The sequence below is a fragment of the Psammomys obesus genome, unplaced genomic scaffold (assembly GCF_907164565.1).
Source record: "Psammomys obesus unplaced genomic scaffold, mPsaObe1.curated_primary_1811, whole genome shotgun sequence".
Lineage (NCBI taxonomy): Eukaryota > Metazoa > Chordata > Mammalia > Rodentia > Muridae > Psammomys > Psammomys obesus.
The window spans coordinates 2,863,752-2,887,570 of record NW_026585691.1 but is presented as its reverse complement, the minus strand read 5'-3'; the positions used below and the strand labels follow the sequence as shown (position 1 = coordinate 2,887,570).

The 23,819-nt window shown below is 39.1% G+C and overlaps 1 protein-coding gene across 4 annotated transcripts in view; it reads right to left on the bottom strand.

The window, feature by feature from the left end:
- Clpx (caseinolytic mitochondrial matrix peptidase chaperone subunit X) overlaps positions 1-23,819 on the bottom strand; it is a 35,874-nt gene that overhangs the window by 9,819 nt on the left and 2,236 nt on the right. For 2 of the 4 annotated variants that reach the window (XM_055597504.1, XM_055597531.1), the window contains exons 2-8: positions 18,165-18,325; positions 16,103-16,220; positions 9,115-9,269; positions 7,528-7,687; positions 6,127-6,168; positions 906-1,082; positions 272-436 (exon numbers count right to left, since the gene is read on the bottom strand). In XM_055597504.1, the coding sequence (XP_055453479.1) occupies positions 272-436; positions 906-1,082; positions 6,127-6,168; positions 7,528-7,687; positions 9,115-9,269; positions 16,103-16,220; positions 18,165-18,325 (978 nt within the window). The remainder of the gene's footprint in view (positions 1-271; positions 437-905; positions 1,083-6,126; positions 6,169-7,527; positions 7,688-9,114; positions 9,270-16,102; positions 16,221-18,164; positions 18,326-23,819) is intronic. The other 2 variants (XM_055597521.1, XM_055597512.1) reach the window with 2 other exon arrangements.

Here is a 23,819-nt window from a genome sequence, read left to right as displayed (position 1 = left end):
TCCCTACCCCGGGGCACTGAAAATCTGGAAAGGCGAAAGAATAAGAAAACCAAGACCTAAAAGAATATAACAGCCTGTTTTCAGCCTACCAGCCATCTCTGGAGCCATAAGACAAGGTAAACAAGCAAGCCAGAAAGTGTGTAACACTGGGTACTTTCCTATAATTAAAAATGTTAGCCCTCAACTCAGGAGAACTATACTACCCCTTGATATGAGACTGCTTTCTCAAGACACTTCGTCTGGGAACAGACAAGCCGCACTTACAGCATACCTTGTTGTGCTTTCTCTACATTGTAATTGGCATCTTGGAGCAGTTTGGCAATCACAGATTCAATATCTTCACCTACATATCCAGCCTGAGTCAAAGTTGTACAGTCACAGATAGCAAAAGGAACATCAAGGCATTTAGCTAAAGTTTGTGCCAGCAGGGTCTTACCTACAAACAAAGATAGTAACTAAAAATATATTCTTACATTTTTCTACAAAACTAAACTTACGTATACAATGAAACTTAAAACATTGTTACATCTGTTCTCTACTATATTTGGATTTATTTTATTATTCCTTTTACAAAATTAGAGATTGAAATAATTAATAAGTTAATTAAAAAGTTAGGGATTAGCCCAAAGGAACACACTAATATCTCAAATTCAGTTTTAGGTATAAATAGCGAATAATAATAATGTTGCCAGAGCAATCTTAGATTTTGTTTTGTTTTTGAGACAGGTTCATGCTATAAACATGACTGGCCTCAAACTTGTAGCAATCGTCCAGCATCAGCCTTTCAACTATTAGGATAACAAAAATCATGAGAGCCAGAAACCACTGTTATTACAAGGGTTAGGATACAGTATCATTCCCTATTTTTAAAAATGTGTAATAAAGTTTCTCAAAATGTTAGTTACCTGACCCAGTTGGTCCAAGCAGCAAAATATTACTTTTTTCGAGTTTGATGTCATCATGAGAAGAATCCAACACTTCACCTCCTCGTTTTTCCTGAGGCATTTGCTGATTTACCTGCTGCTGCATAGACGCTCCTAAGGCATTGCCGTGCGGGCTAATTCCAGCAATCTGAAGTAACTCTGGGGACAAACAAAGGGATAACTAGAGTTGCACCTGAATGGACTTGAAAAATGTTCCACACACTACTACATCCAAAAACAAGCACCTACTGGAAACAACTCAAATATTTCAGCACTGCTCTACCTAAAAAAGAGAATTTCAAATTGACAAGTGATAAATGACAAATACATGACTGTAATACAATGAGCCTCAAAGAAGGAACTAGAACTCTCCTCTGTATTTACATCAGTGTTTAAATATGCACTTCACAGAAGACAGCACAACAGAACTGTGTGCTTCAGCTGCCAACCTCCCCTTGCCTCTAAACAGCTGCACAAATTATAGAAACATTCTGATTCTGTTTTCTATCTATCTATAATGCTGTTTTCTAACAGCACTATTACCTATTAAACACACAGTTGGATGTTAAGAGGATAAGCATGATTGGTTTCAAGATCCTATGCAAAATTAAGGTCTGTCTGTCTATCTGTCTTCTTTCTGTACAAATGAAAAGCTGGACTATAGAAAAAAAACAATGAGACCAAGTATGGGAGAGCACACTTCCCAGTATGGGAAGCAGACGCTAGCAGATCTTTGAGTTCAAGGTAAGTCTGGACTACATACTGAGTTCCAGGCCAACCAGAGTTACATACGAAGAGAAAAAAGAATGAAGAAGAAAGGGGAAGGAAGAGGAACAGACAATTAGGAAACTTGGGTTCTGGCCTCAATTTGGCTGCCTCCTGCTTATGGAACCTTGGAAAGCTACCTAGCTCTCCTGGACATGCTTCCCCAACTACCATATAAAAATACTATGACACCAGCCTTTTCTAAGTCTATTCCTGTGAAAATGTTTCTTTTAGTATAGCAGGAAAGCAAGTGTGGTAAATCTCAGTATCAATGACCTTATTTGACTAACTCATTTTACGGGATATCAATCAACAGGACCCTTCAAGTCCCTTCAACACAAAATACTTAACTAGAGAAGATAACACTGCTGGTGAAGTGTTAGTTTACAAAAATGAATGTTCATTCTTTTTTTCCGCTTGACTAGAAGAACTCAGAGTCCTTAAAGACTTTGCAAACAACCAAACTGTCCCCAGTTCTCCTCACTGAAGGTGACTGTGACTAAGTGATTCTTGCATACAATTCTAGATTTTATACTGGTTTATACTTTATGTGTATGAATGCTCTGCCTACATGTGTACCACCAGCACAGCTGTGTCCTTGGAAGTGAAAAAGAGGGCACTGAATTCGCTGGAACTAAGGTTACAGATGGTTGTGAGTCACCATGTGGTTGCTGGGAATTGAACACAGGTCTTTGCAATAGCATCAAATGTTCTAAACCACTGAGCCAGCTCTTCAAGCACCTGGGTTACTTTAAAGCTGCTTCTAAAAAATGAGTCAAGACTATCATAATGCTGTCTAATGACCATTTTAATCAAGCCAACAGAATAATAACAATTTAGTCATACCAATTATTATTGTCCTAGTTTATCAATTATTACTTTAAAAAATCATCATGCCTAAGGCAAAAGGTTATTCTAGTCATTAAGATTACTAGTCTTAATATGCACAGAACTCAATACATACAGAAACTGAGTTGTAAACATCTGAGAATAAGCCACAATATTATTATCCACATTAGGCAAGAAAACATACTCTGCTGAGTTTAGCTGTTATTGAAAAAAATTTTCTTTTTAATCTCTGGAAAATCCAATTAGGAACTAAATTAGTGGCTCCTAAAGGAAAGGACTTAACTTTGATTTAGCCCTGCCCAATGAAGAAAAATGATTTAGATAAAATATTTTAAATATGTATTCTAACTATTCAATGACTTAAGGTTAAAAAAAAAAAAAAAAAAAAGAGAGGCCAGGGAGATGGTCCAAAAGGTAAAAGCAGTAGCTGGATAACCAGTTTGAGTTCGACCCTAGAACCCATGTGAAATCTATCACATTTACTGAGAGAGGCAGGACTGGCCTGGAACACGCAGTGCAGCAGCAGAAACAAGAAAGATGCTGCTTTAGTGAAGTGGAACTCCTACAACTTGTCCTCTGACCTTCATACGTGCTGTGTTGGCCCATATTCACAATGAAACAAATGACTTATTTAACTGATAATGATGTTTATTGTTCTATTTTATGGGTATGTGCGCTGGATTATACTTTGAGATGAGTCCACTTTCAGTGAGCCCTCCATTCCTGCTGGGTCTCACTCTGTAAGTAGTCCTCCACAGTGAGAGCTATGAGCAAACAGGTTAGTGTGATGATAGTGGCATGGAGCACAACAGATTATGTGTGTGTGTGTATATCAATAGGTAAATTGCTTATGTTTCTGTCTTTTAGTTTTCTCATCTATTAAGTGGGGATGAAAATAAAAGTTTATGCCTTGCAAGTTTGGAAAGGTTAACATACATAAAAGAGCATAGTGACTATAAGATAAGAAACACTTGCTCTTATTACTGCTATTTTCCAAGAGTTTAATTACTCACACACACACACACTAGGGATATAGCTCAGAAGCAGAGCACTTGTTCAGCGTGCATGAGGCCCCAGGTTCAATCTTCAGTACCACCAGAAAAAGAAAAGAAGGAATTACTCACAGAGCATAAATGCAAGCTAAGGATTTTATCGGCACTCAATTTAAGAAACAATGTTGGGGCTAGAGAAGTGGTCCAAAGGCTAAGAGCACTGGCTGCTCTTCCAAAGGTCCTGAGTCCAATTCCCACAAACCACATGGTGGCTCACACCATCTATAATGAGATCTGGTGCCCTCTTCTGGCCTACAGGCACACATGCAGGTAGAATGCTATATAAATAAGTCTTTAAAAAACCTGTTATGTTCCAATAATGGAGAAAAGCCACTTGTATCTAAGAGCTTTATGTAGATCTCTAATTTCCAAAGGGACTTAAGAATACTTAAAATTTATTTTAGTAGTAGGGTATGGTGGCACATTCCTTTAATCCCAGCAGAGGCAGGCAGATCTATGTAAGTTTGTGGCCAGCCTGGTGCACATAGCAAGTTCCAGGACAGAGACAGAGAGACAGAGACAGAGAGAATGAGTAGGAACACATGATACAGTCTAAATGTGGATGTCATAGGACAACATTTTAGCATTGGGTCTTTCCACCCACCTTGATGTGGGTTCTAAGATTTGAACTCAGATCATCAGGCTTTGCACATCAAATGCATTATCCTCTAAGCTTATCAGCCCATTTATATGTATAAAATTTTTGTATTATGTGTGTTTTATATGACTTTTGTCTAATGCCCTTAAAGTTCAGAACCAGAAATTCTACATAGGACACAACTAAACTGTACATAATGGTAAATTATACTTAAATGTTTGAAATATTTGTTTATAATCCAATCAACTCAGTTACAAACTGCTGTAACTGAAGCTCTTAGCTATTATAACTTGTTAAAATGCATATACATGACATTAAATTGCTGCATATATGACATGATTTACTCACTATAGGTTTATCTTAGTAATTTATATTACTTTCACTAGATATGAGCCCAAATGTATTCACATTGATTGCATATTTGATTGTATCTTTAGATTTAAGAAAGTCTCTCTGTGAATACTCAGGCTAGCCTGTGACTTGCAGTGTAGCTCAGAGCAGCCTTGACTTCACATCCTTTTGTCAACTGAGTGCTGGGGTTATTAAGCATGTACCACACCAGATTTAGATCTTACATTCTTACATATAATTTAGTTCCACTGCACTGTCTTTCCCTAAAACTTTGTGTGTGTGTGTGTGTGTGTGTTTTGCCTGCATGTGAACCACTTGCCTGCTTATTGCCTTTGGAGGCCAAATAGGGTATTGGATCGCTGGAACTGGAGTTACAGGTAGCTGTGAGCTGCCTTTGTAGAGTAGCCAGTACTCTCAGCCACTGAGCCATAGGACTCTAGGTCTTTTATTGTAATACTGATATTCACTGAGTATCAGTATTTCCATAAATTTAAAAATAGCTTGGTCGAAGCGTAATGACACATATCTGTAATTCCAACCCTCTATAACCCAAGGCCAACCTTGGATACACAACTAGATCCTGTACCAAGCACACACGTGCTCATACCCATGCACTCATTCATACATAGGAGACAATATAATTTCTCTTAAAATAGTGGTGGTACATGCCTTTAATCCCAGAACTGAGGAGGCAGGAGGATCTCTGAGTCCTAGTCTTAAGAGCCAGTTCCAGCAGCCAAGGCTACACAGAGGAACCCTATCTTAAAAATTAACAAAGGAAGGAAGGAAGGGAGGGAGGGAAGGAGGGAGGGAGGGAGGGAGGGAGGAAGGGAGGAAGGGAGGAAGGAAACTAATTAGACATATTAATTTTTTATTAGATTGGTTTCTCTCTATGCAATGACACACATGTTGAGGTTAGAAGAGAGTTGTGGGAGTTGATCCTCTCTTCTATGTAGAACCAAAGCATTGAACTCAAATCACCACAGTTACAACTATCTTTACTCATTGCACCACTGTGCTGGTCCGCAAAAGGTAAGCGGCTGGAGAGATGACTCGAGAGTATTGCTCTTGGACAGGAGCTGAGTGTCACCCCCAGTACCCATAATGGGCAGTGGAACTCACCTGGAAGTCCAGATCCCGAGGACCCAACCCCTCTCTGGCTTCCATGGACACCTGCTCTCATTTGTACTTATCCACACACAGAAACACACAACAAAATAAACTTTTCGTTGTTTTGAGACAGGGTTTCTCTGAATAGCCCTGTCTTTCCTGGAACTTGCTTTGTAAAACATGCTGGCCTCAGAGATCTGCCCCACCTTTGCCTCCCGAGTGCTGAAATTAAAGGGTTGTGCCACCATCCCCCAGCAAAATCTTTTTTAAAAATATCTAAAATATAGAAGTTATGAAAAATTGTCCCAAAGTTATATCACATATAATAGACATATTTAGATAGTACACATGAAAGATTTGAATCATCTTTTTGGTAACATACAAGGTGAATACATCATCACTACCACCGAGAGGCTTTGCTGAGACAAAACTCAGAAACAATAAAGAGTACAGACAGGGCCTGAGGGAGGAGACTTACTTGTAAATCTGTACTCATCCTCCCGTCTTCTTATTTCTAACTCTACGAAAGGAGATAAAAAGGGCAACATGAAATATTATATATTTGTTTAGTTTGGGGCAGACAAGAATGAATGCTTACTTCCTGCCTTCTTCCAAATTCACTTAAAGGATGTATTCGTTGTTTTCTGCTTTTCATGTTACATAACAATTTCTATACAACATCCTTTCTATGTTAAAGGAAACAAAACCAAGCTTAATAATGGTTGCCCAGGTAACCATTCATAGTCACATAAGTAGAATTTTTAAAATTATGTATTTTAAGAGAATAATAATTTAAGTATCATAAAAGTTGAAGTTGTTCATACTATAAGCATGAAAGTTTTTGCTCTCCAGCACCTCTTACAATTTAGGTATCAATTTAATGACTGAACAGAACCAGAAAACAGTTGCTGTATGACTAGACTACATTCTTTAGACCATATGAAAATGAAGGACCTACATCCACTGTTAGGTATGACTTCTGTTTTCTAAAAATAAGGTCAACTCTTATTACCACATAATTATTTTGCAGTAAGCTCAACAGGTGAACAGTGTCTTCCTTAAATCAGTTATTTATTTAATAGCTACAAAAAAGCAGTTAGCAGAAATTTCTCATACTATATGAACCTAAAATGTTGGGAATTATAGACCTAGATCAGAAATCAGGACTCCCTGAAACAGCAAAATAAACCTAAATATTTTCATTTTACTTGAATTGTAATTTATATTAAAACATTCTACTACTATACTTTACTGTCTATAGTATGTTAGAATTTCAGATTGACAGGAATTACACTGAAAATCATTTACAAATTTGCCCTTAACCTCATATTCTGGAGCTAGAAGACACCCCCCCCCCAAAAAAAAAAAACAGAGTTCTGAATATGCTGTGTTATCATCTTCACAAATCTCTTGCCTAAGCAAATGAAATTCTGTATCCTGAACCCAAAAGAGAAAAACTAGAGTTGTCCAGAGCACTGTACCAATCTGTGCATGGTAATCTCAATCCAGCAGCCTTCAAGGTTTTGTTGTTTTTTTTATAGTGCTAGAGATCAAAGGTGGGGGGCCTTTTGAATACCAAGCAGGGGCTCCACAAGGGAGCTTCTCACACATTTCCTAAGGAGACCCTCAAGAAACACATTGTACTTTTCGACTCCAAGTTTTAAGAAACAATACTTACCTAAAAGTTAATGCACTTTAGCATTTTTTGCTGTCACCTACTTAAAAAAAAATAATACTGGTAACGTGCCAAAATAATTTCATAATCTACTATGAAATAATTTAAAATGTTGCACTATGGTAAAATGATTTTCAAATAAGAGTTACAAATAAAGATTAAGCATAATAATCTCCATTGCGGTCAATTACCAAAAACACTCACCTCTAGGTGTTAATGATGTCTGCTTCTCAACCTCTGCTTGCTGTCTCAGATTAGCTGGAATATTATTATATATTCTCTTATAATGGTTATACACGGCAACTGAAAGTACTTTCTTAGCAAACGACTGGCCAACAACATACTTGTCGAGGTAGTTATAAATCTGAAAAATGATTAGGTATAAAAAATTTACTATGAGCCATCCTAAGAACAAACACATTACAAAACTACACTATACAAATATGGAAAAAAGATTGCCATTAAAGATGACGTGTCTAGGGCTGGAGACTTGGCTCAGTGGTTAACACTGCTTGCTGCTCCTGCAGAGGACTGGAGTTTAGCTCCAGCACCCACATCAGGCAGGTGAGTACTGCTTTTAACTCCACCTCTTCAGGCCTCAGCAGACATCCTCCCCAACCCCCACAGAAGCATGCACACCTACACATACGGAAAAAAAAAAAAAAAATGTTTTAAAAGGTTATCCAATTACCTGAACAGCCACTACAAAGCTCTGTTCTCTCCTCTGGGGTGGGGGCAGTGCTTGGGATCAAACCCAGGGAGGGACTTGGATGTGGCCTTGTATGTTCTGTCACTGAGCCACACCCTCAACTCGCTTTTGTTAATACAAAATTAAGCTCTGTTCCACGCTTCATATTACCAGCAATTTGGAATCAGGCATCAACTTCTTGAGTTTTTAGTGAAGAAGAAACTGTTAAGCTGGACATGGGGCTACAGATCTGTAATCCTTTTATGTGTAGGTAGAGGCAGGAGGGTCTGAATGACCAGCCTGAATGACATAGGAACACCTCTCTATAATAACACATACACACACAAAAACACACACATAAATTTGATAAATTCCTAAAAATTTAAATCACTTATGTATTTTTTAGAATGTCCAAAATCTACACAAATTAGCAAAGATATAAAACCTACTATTACAATATTTTTGCATAATCATTTCTTTAGCTTTAAATTATAGTTTTTCAAATCTTACTCATTCCTTACAAATTATATCTCTTTATTACTAAAAATGTCATAATACACATGAAGACAAACATACATGAGTGTCCTAAATAAACACAGGAGTGAATTCAAGAAGGCAGCGAGTGAAAAGTAGTGTAAGTTTGCAGACCACTGAGAGATGGCCAGAACAGAGAACACGGGACCACGAAGTAAGGGCTTCTGGGTTTTCAAATACACACCAGGTATTCAAAGGAACCAGTGTACACTTTCTCATATTTCACAGGACCAAATCACACTCTCTGAAACTTCTACAAAGAGTTACGGTGACACACACAGGGCAGCCCTAAAGGTTGTCTTCTGGGCTATACACACATATCATCAGTACATGTATGTACACACAGAAATTAAAAACAAACAAACTCATAGCCAGGCACAGTATGTAGGGTATGCCCATAATACTAGCACTTTAAAGATAATGGCTGGAGGATCAACTACATTGGGAATTCAAGGTTAAATAACCTGGGCTAGTGAGACCTGGTCTCAACAAACATAAGAAAACAACCTGTTTATACACCATTAGGACTTAACATAAACAGGAATGTCTTCAGAAGAAAAGGCTTCTACCTTTTTGGGGGGCGGAGGTGGTTTCTGCTGGAATGCCAACTTCACAGCCTCAGCTGCTGACTCTGGTTCTTTAATTATGCTTTTCTTTGAGTCTGCTTCCGACAGCACAACAAAAAAATGATGACATTTTTCACACTTGACAAAACGGGTGGAAGCTGAAAGAGAGGTCAAGAGAAAGAGAGGTCAGTTGTGTTCACCTAAAAACCCACTGTAGGGCTGAGGGTGTGGCTCAGGGTCCAGGACATCTGCTAGTTGATCTTTTGTCCTCTGGATGTGGCAGCACATGGCTGTAATCTTGGACTGTGAAGCTGAAGCAGAAGGACCAAAAGTTCAAGGTCATTTTGAGCATACAGTCATAGGCCAGCCTAAACCAGAAAGTAAGACCTTATACCAAAACACAAGAACTAGTTAAACAACAACAATAAAACTGGGCCAGCAAGATGGCTAATGGGTTTAGGTATGTGCTATTCTAAGCCCGAGTTCAATCCATGGAACTTACATGGTAGAGAGAACCCACACCCAAAAGTTATCCACTGATCTCTATATATGCACACTCATAAAATAAATGTATTAAAAACAACTATTTTATTTATTTCCACTAGATTCTTTTCCTGATCTAAAAATCATTAAGAGATCTGATTGTAATCCAACTTTCCACTTACCAGAGATAATTTTTAAAACTAGTTTGAGAACATAGACTAATCATATACTTTACTGAAATCCTTAAATGAACTGTTTACAAGTGTAAATTTTCTATATTTTTATGAAATTTTTCAATAAAGTTGAGATAAAACAATTTTAGCTGAAAATATAAGATACACATTTTTTCCCCCAGACAGGGGTTTCTCTATGTAGTCCTGGCTGTCCTGGAGCTTGTTCTGTAGACCAGGCTGGCATGGAACTCAGAGATCTGCCTGCCTCTGCCTCCTAGTCACCATGTGTAGAGGCAGAAGAGGGAATCAGGTCCTCTGAAAATAGTTACAGGTGGTTGTAAGGCATCCAACACAGATGCTGGAATCCGAGCTTGGAGCCTCTTGGATCCTATGTTTCCATTTTTAATCACAAAGCCAATAAGAATCTATGCTGGGGGAAAAGAGGTAGGTTAACCTAAACTAAAAGTGTATGAAAAATCCTTACAGAAACCCACTACTTTGTAAGTTAACTTAAATGCAATTTAGGGGATAAAGAGGTGGCTTGGTGGTTTAAAAAAAAAAAAAATGCTTACTGCTCTTGCAAATGACCTAGATGACCTAGGTTCCAGTCCCAGAACCTACATGGTAGCTTACCATAACCCCATTTCCAAGGGATCTGATGCTCTCTTCTGGTTTCCTGGGCCCCTGCCTGCACACAAGTGTTACACATAAGCCCATGCAGATATACATACATATATAATTTTTTCATCTTAGTCTTAAATATATTTTTTTAACTTTAACACAATTATCCTACACAAGTGGACAATGAAAATTTCAATGTCGGGGTGGGGGGAATCTCCTCTATAGGTTAGTCAGGAAGAGCACAGAAACCTCCCAAAATAACACAAGCCATTGCTCTTGGATAACCACCAAAACTAGACAATAAAACCATAATGCTAAAAACACAACACACTTGGTTGTAGGACCCAGGAGAAATCAAGGTAGAAATGACCTGAAAACTCCCTACTGGCTAGCTTGCACAGTACCGGAAGTTGCTATGAGGTTACTGGGTAATACCCTGCACCAGACTCCGCATGTTGCGATACTGACCTGCTGCCAGGTAGTATGTACCCACTAGTGCAACAGTGGCTCAAAGTTTATGGTAATAACCAACTTCTGAATTTGATCTGACGTCTGCTCCACTGGAAGGAACTCATGCCTGGTACCCTAAACCTGGCCAAAACCCCATGACTTCTGAGGTCAAAGGCCCCAGCGGGAGGGGGGACTTGCTACTTATCTTGCTAAATAGACATGCTGTCAAACTGCCTTCTAAATATTTATGTTTATAGATAGATTACTGTTGTCCTCAACCTTCACCAGGGAAGCTCTTCTTTGTAGTGGTCAGCAGCTAATGCAAAGACTGATTTACTAGTCAAAGTGCTAAGAATAAAGGATTACTGAGTGTTCGGCACTAAATGAGACACACTCTATCAATCCCTCTGGCCCCACACAACAAGGATGGAGGAAGAAGGGACAGAAAGAATGTTGAGAGCTGGAGGCTGGGGAAGACTTGTAAAATACTGTCCTTTGAACATGATATGGCTACTCCTGTACCTATGAACAACACACTACAACTACAGCTACCTGTACAAGATCAAGCCAATGAGATCAAGTCAGCATTTCAAAAGGCTGCACTAACTAAACTCAGGTTAAAAAAAGAAAAAAAGGCAGGGTAGTGGTGGCACACACCTTTAGAAAGGTGAGATGATAGACATGAAGCTGGAAAGAGTGTTGGGGTACCAAGTCAAGTGGAATGGGTAAACCGGGGTTGATATCAGGAGCTTCTTGCGGTTGACAGGAACTACGGCAGAGACCCACAGCTGGACAATGTGCAGAGTGAGACTCTGGAGCCCAGCAAAGCCCTCACCTCAAGCTCAGGGATCTATGCAGAAAGGTGGTGAAAAGCTCCTAAGAGCCAGAGGTGAGGGATGACTAAGAAAACAGTGTCTTCAGACACAACAGGACTGATGCACATATGAATCCACGTTGGCAGCATGCACAAGACCTACACAGGCTTATGCCAGAAGGGCAAGGAGACAGGGGTCCTACCAAGAAGCTATCTGTAACTGATACCTGCTGAGAAAACACAGTTTTCTGGACCAGAGTGTTACTAGGTATGTCAACCACACTTGTCTAAGAGTAGTAAGCCATCACAAAACTATCTCAACAGTATTTTTGTGCCCTTTTTTAAATAAAAAATGTTTACTCTGGCAATATTTTGTCTTAATTGGTTTATTGTTTGTTTTGATTTTCATTTCTGTAGGGGGTTTTAGGAAGAAGACTTTTGTTTCTTGCTTTGTTTGTTTTGTTTTAAGAGAGAACTTTTTATTTATTTATTTTTCAAGACAGGGTTTCTTTGTGTAGCCTTGGCTGTCCTGAACTAGCTTTGTAGACCAGGCTGGCCTCGAACTCAGAGTGCTGGGATTATAGGCATGCATGCCTAGCTTAGGGAGAACTTTTTAAAAAGTTTTGTGGGTAGGTAGGTAGGAAGAATCCGGGAGGAAATGAGAAGGGAGACAAACATGATTGAAATTTATTGTATGGGAAAAAACTTAATAAAGAGCTCTATAGAGGCCCCAAGCTTGCTCACACTCACTGTTAGGAGGCTCACCACCACATTTAACTCCAACTCCAGGGGGCCCAATGCTGCTAGACTCTGTGGGAACTTGTGCTCATGCAAATATCCTCAGCGACACACGCAGACTTATACGTTATTAAAATACATCTTTACGGGGCTAGAGAGATGGCTTAATAGTTAAGAGCACTGCCTGCTCTTCAAGAGAACCTAGGTTCTATTTCCCAGCACCCACACCGTGGCTCACAACCATCTGTACCTCGAGTTCTCGGGGATCCAATGCCCTCTTCAGGCCTCTGTGGGGACTGCACACACGTAGTGCACAGTCATACATGTAGGCAAAATACCCATACATACAAAATAATTTTAAACATTATCCTCAAAACTGAAATGAACTTTAAAAACAAAAACCTTTCAAAAGATGTTCTATTAAAACAACTTATGCGTGTGCACATGCACGCACAGACACAACACACACACAGATACTCTGGAAGTTCTAGTAGCAAACTTTAAACCATGAGGGGACCAACTTATACATGCTCTGTATTTACTGATCACCTAGAAATGTTAAAGGTAGGAAAATCAAGCCCTCTAAATCCACAAATTAACACAAGTTCAAATATATAACCACCATTTCCCATCAGAGAGAAAACAGCGAGATCTTTGTTTTATAATGAGGTCCAAGTTCACAGCTGTTACTGATGGTAAACAGGGCAAGGATTAAAGGGCAGAAAGGCCTCTCATCCAGTTCAGGCTGTGTGACAGGAAAATCTGGCTTGAAAACAGATGACCAAAATATTTCTCTAAGGAAATTAGGTCAAAGGGAAAGAGATTAAACACCAACATACCTCATCTGTGCTTGATATTGAAGGGCTGCTTAAATCTAACTTGACTACTGAATATAAAATACAAGTTTATAGTGAAGTATGTTTGGTATAAACTCAAGTTCAATGACTCAATTTTATTTATTAAAACACTATGCAGGTGACATGAATTATAAGGCATAATTTTTAACTCTTAAAAATACCCTGAAGTGGGCTACACACTCCCATGGCTGAAGAAGGCCTGGGCAGAGCAAATGAAGTGGAGTGGGACAGTGAAATGGCCCAGAAGGTAAAAGAGCTGCCAATATTTTTTGGATTTTTGAGACAACCCACAACTCTCTGTAACTCCATTTCCAAGGAACCTGAAGCCTCTTCTGTCCTCCACAGGCGCTGCACATATGTGGTGGTGTGCAGCTACCCCTGCAGGCGAAAACAAACAAACAAACAAACAAACAAACAAACACGGTCCACACGAATCTTAAAATAAAGACTTAAGCCAGGCAGTGGTGGTGCATGCCTTTAATCTCAGCACTGTAGGCCTACAGTGTAGCCCTGGCTGTCCTGGAACTCACTCTGTTGCAGACCAGGCTGGCCTGGAACTCAAGAGATTCTCCTGCCTCTGCCTCCCAAGTGCTGGGATCACCACGCCTGGCACGCTGCCAAGGCGTGCCTATGGCCTAAGTTTGATCCCCAGCACCCACATAAAGGTGGAAGACAAGAACCAACTCCTTCCTACTGTCCTTCTGTGTGCATACCTACACAGGCGTGCACAAGTGCACATAAACACACACAAACAGACAAATAAATAAATGTAATAAAAATCTTAAGGGAGGAGGAAAGGGAGAAAGTCTGTGCCTGCTGGCTTTCTGCTGAGCCATGAAAAGAACTGTTCTTTTCCATCATGCGGTCCCATTCCCACAATGTTCTTGTCCAAGTACACAGGGCCAAGCAACCATGGACTGAATGCTCTAAAACCATAAGCCAAAATAAATAACTTCCTTTTCTTTTAAGTTGTTCTGTCAGTGCTTTGCCACAGAAACAAGAAAAGTACTGACACAAATGCAGAGGACAGTAGTTATAACAGAGGCCACATGGCCCACAAACCCTGAAATCTTTACTGTTTGATCTTTTCCAGCAAATGTTTGCTGACTGGTGCTATACTATGTTTAAAAACTGTGATACAAGCACCTGGACACGGATCTAGTACCTAGAATACATACAAAGCTCTTCAACAACAGACACCTCATTTTAATAATGAACAGAGTCATTTAGCCATAGAACATGCACAAATGGCCAAAAGAGAGTATACATTATATACTGATCATTGGCAAACCGCAAATTAAAAATACATAATGGAGCTGGAGAGATGATTCAGAGGTTATGAGCACTGTTACTCTTCCAGAAGTCCTAAGTTCAATTCCCAGCAACCACATGGTAGCTCAAAACCATCTATAATGAGAGCTGGTGCCCTCTTCTGACATGCAGGCAGAACACTGTATACATAATGAATAAATAAATCTTAAAAAAAAAAAAAGCTACACAATGAGCCATAATGGCAGTGTTCTTACAAAGTAACTACAGCAATTCTCAGACTCTAGAATTTTATTGTGTCATGCCAAAATTGTCTAGAAAATGTCATCATTCATTTCCACCACTTGCACTTTATATTTTGATCCAAATTAAAATTTATTCAGATTGATTCTTCTTCCTCTTTTACCATGAAGAGTATCTCTTATATGCAAGCTGTCCAATAGAGCTACTTTAAAGTTATTATTTTATTAGCAGGGAGTAGTGAGGCATGCCTTTAATCCCAGCACTCTGGAGGCACTCTGTGTTTGAGCCCAATCTGTCCTCCATACATAGTAAGTTCCAGGACAATTAGAGCTATGTAGAGACACTGTCTCAGAAAAAAAAAAAAAAGGAAACTATGAAAGTGGTAAATATGCTGGGTGCTGGGTGCGGTGGCACATGGTAATCCCAGCACTCAGGAGGCTCTGAGTTCAGGGCTAGCCTGGTCTACAAAGTCCAGGACAGCCAAGGCTACACAGAGAAACCCTGTCTCAGAAAAGCAAAAAAAACCCCACAAATACAAAAAGTGGTAAATATAAAATGTAACTTAAGTATTGTATTAAGAGTTAAAATGCACAGAGAGATATGACTATAATCCTGTACTTAGGAAGACGAGATCATGGAGTTCAAGGATAGTTGGCTACACAGCAAAACTGTCTCAAAGCATGGGACAGAAGGGAGTAGAGAGGGAAGGGAAAGAAAAGGAAAGAAGAGTTGAAAAAAGGAGAGGGGAAGGGAGGGGAAAAGAAAAACAAAGAAAGAAACCTTGTGACAATGACATATATGAAGGCTATGGGATGCAGTAGTTTTTCCCTGCTTATAATTAGCTCTAAAGCGTGTAGGCAATGAGTCATTTGATGTACTTTGTTCTTACAGTTCAGGTACTAGCAGAAGCAGCCTGAATCATTAATAATCAACAATACTTCCTAAAATTGAGGGATTAACTCTTCTGGTGCATCAGTATTCAGAGAAGAAATTACCTTACTACATGAATGAGTGATCTCAGCATACCAGCTACTTAATAAAGTATTTGAAAAATGTAGCAAAACAGTATGAATAAGTCTTGGCTTTCCTCAAACCCAATGAATACACACATGAAAACTCACAAAATCCAAATCTGAAATCAAAGTATTGAAGCAAATTAAACAAGCAAATATTTTATCTCTTAGAATATAAAGTCCTACCAATTGTGTGGATTTTAATATTTCCTAGAACATTTACAAAAATCACAAATTCAGGGCAAAAATAATTTGTTTCTATAAGCTGTAACTTCTTTACATTCAACGGCTTGTAGCAAAAGTAAGAGGAAAGCAAACTCAAATACTTACACACAAAGGTCTCTACATGTGTGCACAAGTCACCACATTTAGGACAGCGAAGCTGGTTTCCACCTTTCCCAGAATTCCCAGAGCCTGATTTTTTACTGCTTCCTTCACTCACTGATTTCTAATGTTCATGAAAAAGAAAGTCAGTCATTGGTTTCAGATACCATTTTACATGTAGCTTAGCTGTAAACAACAATTTGTATCAATCTGATAATTTTACAATTTCCATGCAGCTTATTAGTACAGTTTGTATCTATTGCCACGAGTGATCTACCATAAAACTAGTTAATCAGATGTATTAAACTGAAGCCATTTTTTAAAATACATAACATACGATACGGATATATAATTATGTTTAAAATATGTAATTATAATATAAAAAATATGTGTATATCTTTGATTTTTCGAGACAGGGTTTCTCTGTGTGGCCCTGGCTGTCCTAGAACGTGCTCGGTAGAACAGGCTGCCCTCGAAATCACAAAGATCTAATTGCATCTGCCTCCAAAGTGCTGGGAATAAGGGTGTGTGCTCCAGTCTGGCTAAAATATAATTTATGTTAACAGGAATATTAAACAGCTTTTTTTAAAGAATTCTGTAAATTAAAAAAAAAAAAAGAAATATTAGTCTAAGTAATTCTCTTTGTTAAAATTAATCAAGAGTTATTATCATGACAAGAAGCAACTTTTTAACATTCTTTTTTTGGTATTGTAGCCTAGGCTGGCATCAACTATATGGCAATTCTCCTGCCCCAATCTACTGAACACTGAGATTACAGGCATGAGCCACCAGCCTACATTATTCCTGTAAGTAATGTTTTCATCTCTTTTAAAATGGGAAACATTAGCTGGGTGTAGTGGTACACGCCTTTAATCCCAGCATTTGGGAGGCAAATCTCTATAAACTGAGGCCAACCTAATACAAGAGAAACCCTGTATCAAAAAACAAAACATGAAGGAATCATTTTACCAACTTCCAAGTCATTGCTATGATTAAGCCTTAACATTATTATAAATAACTTTTTAAAATCCATTTAACATAGGAAAATTTTACCTACTACAGAGTCATTACCAGGATTAAGTATGGAAATGAAAATGCCTAGGATTTTGTCTATGTATGTATAACAGTTCAGGTATAGTTAAATGCACACTGAAAAAAATAGTAACATGACCTCAGTAAAATCACCAATCATCCACTTGCTAGTTATAGTTCAGCTCAACAGCAAACAGAAAAGTCTAAGTTTCTCGATACAGGAAAAACTGAGGGTTCCCCCCCCCCTTTTAATCCTTTTGTTTGGTTGGTTTGGTGTTTTTGTTTGGTTGGTTTGGTTTTTGAAACAGGTTTTCTCTGTGTAGCCCTGGTTGTCCTTGAACTCAGAGATGCACTGCCTCTTCTAGAGTGCTGAGGTTAAAGGAGTGCACCACCAGCGCCTGGCTTAAATCTTTAAGACTTATGTGTACTGTTGTTGTTTTGTTTTGTTTTTGCCTGCAGGGGTAGCTGCACAGCACATATGTGCAGTCCCTGTGGAGGACAGAAGAGGCTTCAGATTCCGTGGGACTGCAGTTATAGACAGTTGTGGGTTGCCTCATGGGTGCTAGGAATTGAAGTTTAATCCTGTGGAAAGGCAGCCAGCCCCATAAAGTGCAGCTCATAGCAGCACAGGTTAGAGTTGCCTATGAGAGCTGGAAATGGCTTTTCCCACTAACTATGCAATTATTTAATGACACTTTACGCTTAGGATGTTAGAAATTCACTCTCTGCTTACTGAGCACAATGGTTACACGAGCACTGAACAGTACAAGTTAAGCACTGACTAAGCTGAGCATGGTGGGGCTCAGCAGGCTCAAGCGGGAGGGTCCCAGTCCAGCGTGTGCTGCCTGGACAGCATAGGTCAGAGGCACTGCCTCAAACCCAAAACAAACATACAAAATAACATCAATTCAAACCCTTCCGATCGTGTATGTAATTCAGACTTCCTACAGAACATTTAACCTGACAGGATCCGTAAAACTTAATATAGTTAGCTCTTTAAAGGTGGGAAATGTCTAGATGACAATATAAAAATAACCTTATTTCCATCTCCAGAGCCATCTTTGTTTGTCCCATCTTTTGAGGCAAAGTATGCTGGTGTTTCTGAAAAGGTCCTAAGAGGAGCTCTGCGCAGAACCTGAGAGTCCAAGGTTCCCAGTCTTCCTAAAATTGGCACATGAATGCGTCCACAAGAAATACCTGGAGGGAGAAGGAAATGTATTGTATTAGTTTTCTTTTTTACTGGTATGTCTCAGTAAATTCCCAGTACAGACTGGGGAGAATGCTCAGAGCTTAGGAGAACTAGCTGCTCTGCAGAGGACCTGAACTTGGTTCCCAGCACGCATGAGGAGGCCCACCACTACCTGCAACTCCACTTCTAGGATATCCAATGACCTCGTTTGGACTCTGCAGGCACCAGGCATATACATGACACAGACATTTAGTTAGGTAAAACACTTATTCACATAAAATAAAAATAAATCTAAAATAATTGAAAGTACTGGTAAATAAAAGTTGAATACAAAGAGGGTTGGAAAATGCTGGCTTTCACAACAAAGCTAAGGGAAGAGAAAAGAATAACGTCATCAGAGGAAAAGTCTTTTCAGAAGCGAGCCAGATCTCTGGATGATTCCAGCAAAATACATTGCTTTCAAATTGATCCATTAAAAGTAAGCAAGATCATGTTAGGTCATAAGAACCTGTGGCTCTTTTAAAATATGACAGGAGTGTAACACTTGCTTTACCTGTAGTTTTTAACAAGCCTTTTATATACTGTATTTGTGCTGCTTGTGTCTGTACCACCACATTGAGAATAAGCATATCATTGCAACGCTTCTCTTTGCTTTTCTACTTATATGAAGTTCTCAGTAGAAAATCTGAGACAGTGATCAGAATGGTAGTTGTTAGGGGTAGAGGAATGGACAGTTTGGGTTGGGCAGGGTTTTAGTTTTACAAAAGAAAGCATATGGACACAGATGGTGGTGATGGTTGAACAACACTATAAACGTACAGCTGGCAAGATGGCTCAGCAGGTAAGGTATTTGATGTGCAAGCCTGAAGACCAGAAGTTTGATTCCTGGAACCCCCATACAGTTGAAAGAAGAAAACTGACTCTAGGGAGGCAGAGGTAGGCGGATCTCTGTGAGCCCGGCCTGCTCACAAAACAAGTTCCAAGATAGCCAGGACACAGAGAAACCCTGACTTTAAAAAACAAAAAACAAATTTAAAGAAAGAAAACTGACTGTACAGAAATGTCCTCTGGCCTCCACAGATGTGCCTTAGCATATAAACCCACAAGCACACATCACAGATACACACAAATAATAATTTTAAAATCTTTAATAAGCACTTACTACTATTACGAGAGTATAAAATTTTAAATGATGAAGACAAGCTGAGAGCATCAATGCACACATTTAACCCCATCCTCTTATACACAGTAAATTCAAGGCCAGCTTGGGCTACTTTAACACCTTGTCTCAAAGAAACACACAATACACTCACACACACACAGACACACACACACACACCAAACCAGGCAAAGTGGCACATACCTCTATCTTATAATTCTAGCACTCAATAAACAAAGGCAGGAGAATTCCTTGCTGGAGATTAGCCTGGACTATACAATGAGACACAGTCTTTAAAAAATAAAACAAGGCTAGTATAGGCTTGTAATCCTAGTACTTAGGTGACGCAAGAGGATCAGTCCAAGGTCATACTCACCTACACCAGTTTGAAGCTGGCCTGGCTATATTAAGACTGTCTCAAAAACACTAAAAATGAAGGCTAGAGAGCAAAGGTTCAGTGGTTAAGAGCACTTGCTACCCTTCCAGAAGACCCAAAGTGCAGGTCACAACTACCTGTAACTTCAGGAGATCTAACACCCTCTTCTGGCCTTTGAAGGCATCTCCATACATGGAGTGTATACTCACGCAGACATAGTACAACAGACAGACAGAAAGACAGGCACATGCACACATGATTTTTAAAAAGGGAGGAGAGATGGCTCACTGTTAAGAGCACTAACTGCTTTTGCAGAGGACGTAGGTTAAAAGCTAAGAACATTTGTAACTTCACTTCCAGGGGATCTGAAACTTCTGATCAAGGACACTGCACACTTATAATGCAGATATATACAACAATAATTAAAAAAAAAACAACAAAAACTAAAATCATAGCATATGCTAACATTTCCTACATTTAGGAGATTGACGTAGAAAGATAAGAAACTCAAGGTTATCCTCTGCTATATACTGAGTTTGAAGCCAGCCTGGATTAAAGATTCTATTAAAAAAACAAACACACACAATTATAAATAAATATACTTTAATAAAATACATCTTATAGAAAAAGGAACAATTTTTAAAGTGTTATTTCTTTTTTTCAAGACAGGGTTTCTCTATGTAGTCCTGGCTGTCCCAGAACTGGCTCAGTAGATCAGCTGGCCACAAACTGAGAAATTCACCTGCTTCTGCCTCCTGAGTGCTAGTCTAGTGTATACCTTTGCCAGTAGACATGTCTGGGTGTGTGCCTCCAATGTTAGCTACATATATGTCTGATTTCTTACAGGGCACAACCCACAGCTTTCCCTTCCACCTGCCTCTGCCTCCCTGTGTGCTTGGTTTAAAGGTGTGAGCCACCACACCCGGCCTGAACAGTCTTTACATTTTATTTTCATGTGATCATGGATTTGCATGTCTAAGCCTAGTGTTTCCAAACAAACAAAAAACCAATGCAACCATACATACAGTCACCACATAAAATGCTACCTGGAAAAAATAATTCATGTGTCATTTAAACTTCTGAAGTTAAGGATTTTTTTCTTGGAACTTTTGGTATGGTATTATAGTACTTTTAAACACTCTGTAGTCTATGACTATGAACAAGATACCAAGCTACTAAATGGTGGTTCTCAACTCAAGTGTGTATCAGTATTACCTGGTGGGTTTGTTAACACACCTCAGGTACTCTTCCCTGGTTCTACAGGAGATAGTTGGAGGCAGGACCCAAGAATGACCTTCTAACAAGGTCCCAGGTTGATGCTGATGTTGATACCACTGCCAATGCTACTGCCTTGGGACTGTATTTCAAAAACAACTGTACTAAACAAAGTGGCCACTCACCAACATAAAAGCACCACAGGAAAATAAAATCAGCAAACTAATCAGGGGGCTTAACTCTTTTTTTGTGCCATGAAAGCTACATACTCTGGTGAAATTTTTGGACAAATTTCAGATTTTTTGAATGTATACTATAAAATACATAACAAAGAAAATTCACTATACTATGCTAAAGATAATAAAAATTAAGGCTTGGTGGCACAGGTGTATTACAGCACCCGAGAGGCTAAAGCAGGGCCAGTAAGATGGCTCAGGAGGTGAAGTTCAATCCTCGGGACCCATATGGTAACAGAAAAGAACTAGTCCCACAATCGCTCTCTGGCTTCCATAAGTGTCACAATACACGCACACATACCCCTTCACACAGCCAAATAAATAAAATGTGTAACTTCTTAAAGAAATTGGGGGGGGGGGGGGGGGGGGGGGGCAACAAGTTTTAGGTCTAAGCCAGCCCAGATTATAATATGAAAATGTGGATTCTGACTGGTGACAAATTCACAGAGACTTTTAAGACTATTATGATTTGTCGCCTACCCTGATAATTAAAACACCATAATTTTCCAGTTAAAGGTTAGTGGAAATAAGGTTTATAAAACCTGATTCCTACCTATTGACCCCTGAAGGACAGGTGAACTTGAGGTGAAAAACCCCTGAAAGCCAGAGAAATACTTCTGTACATTTTGCAACACGGTTTGGCAGCAATGATAAAAAGCCAGTTAAAAGTTAAACCATCTATGAACATCTGTCATACAGATAAAGACTTCTGAGTTTCAGAGCAGCTGCCTTTTAAAATAATAAAATGAGGAACATCCATTTTAAGGCTGTTAGGAAGCAGGAGGAAGCTAGCCTGGTGGCACAAACCTGAGTTCTGAGAACTTGGTGAAGCACTGTCTCAAAACAAAATATCCTTAAAGGGCCAAGCACATAACTTGGTGGTAGAGCACTTGCCTACAATGTGTAAGCTCCTTGGCTCAATGTCCCACTATGGCAAAAACAAAATAAAAAGAAATCTAAGCAGCCAGGGATTGTGGTGTTCACCTGCGATCCACAGTTGATGCAGGGAGGTCATAAGTTTAACAGCTCAGATACAGTGAGTTCCAGGAAAGCCTCAGCTACTTAGTGAAACCTTGTCTCAAAACAAAGACATAAGAAGTAATTTACTTTTTATAAAGTGTGTATGGGTTTTCAGCAGCATGTGTGTCTGTGCAACACGTGTGTCTGGTGCCCATGGAGGCCAGAAGATGGTATCAGATCCATAGAAGTGGAGTTAGATGGGGTGGGCTACCATATGGTTGCTAGGAAATGAACTTAGGTCCTCTGGAAAAGACGCCAGTTCTCTTTGGAGCAATATTTCTAGCCCCAACTTACTCAGTTTTTAAATACTATACTTAGCATATACACTTAATACATATTTTGGGGGCAAGCTTTCACTCTATAGCCCAGACTAGCTTAAATGTCATGGCGACCTCCACAGGGCTGAGGTTAGCAGCCTGAGCCAACACCGTATCTAACTTGTTTCAGAGACAGAGTTTCATGTAACCCATGCTAGTATGAATGCTCTATGCCGCTGATGTTGGCCTTGAATCTCAGATTGGACTCCATCTTCCAAATACTGGAATCATCCCTGGATTCCTGTACTTCATGTTGAACTAAGAAGTCTACAAAATTTACAAATGATCCAGCTTTTAAAAAACCACCCAGGGCTGTAGAGATTAATTAAAATTAAAAGCACTGGTTGCTCTTGCAAAGGACCTGGGTTCAATTCCCGGCACCCACATGGCAGCTCACAGCTGTCTGTAACTCCATGATCTGACACCCTCACACAGACTTACATTCAGGTAAAACACTAATGCACATAAAATAAAAATAATTAAAATATTCTAATCTATTTTAAATAGCATGAAAGAATAGCAGAGTATTGTCTCAAAAAAAGACGAAAAACCACCTACTTTAGTAACAATATTTTAATAACTGGTGAAATAGGAAACAAAGCTAAATCCTCTCATAAGTTTGGCCTCTAACACAAATTGAAAAAAAAACAAAAAAACAAAAACGGCAACTTAAGGAGTGCTTCTTGCATTTACTAATTTATGATTAAATTATTTTATATACTATTGTTTCATGAGTTCTAAATACTGTTTAATAAGAGAAAATATTATTTTAATGTTCCTTAAGTTTAAATATATTTGATGGGTTTTTACTGAGTCCAATCTGCTAGCCATGAAAAAAAAAAAAACAAAAACAAAAATTTTAAATGTTCTGAAGGCCAGAGATATAGCTCAAGGGGAAAGCACTGCCTGGCATACTCAAGGCCCTGGAGTCCAAACAACAACAACAAAAAAAAAGGTTGAGAAAGCAGGCCTGCCTGTGAAGGACTGCGTCTCCAGCACTCCAGAGGCAAGATGAGGGAATCATGACTTCAAGCTCAAGGCAGCCTGGCCTACTCAGATAACTGCTGAAATAAAAATGCTTCAATTATCACTCTGCCCTATTTAATCTATTATATGACTACAAGAAAGGAAAGAAAGGAAAGGAAAGGAAAGGAAAGGAAAGGAAAGGAAAGGAAAGGA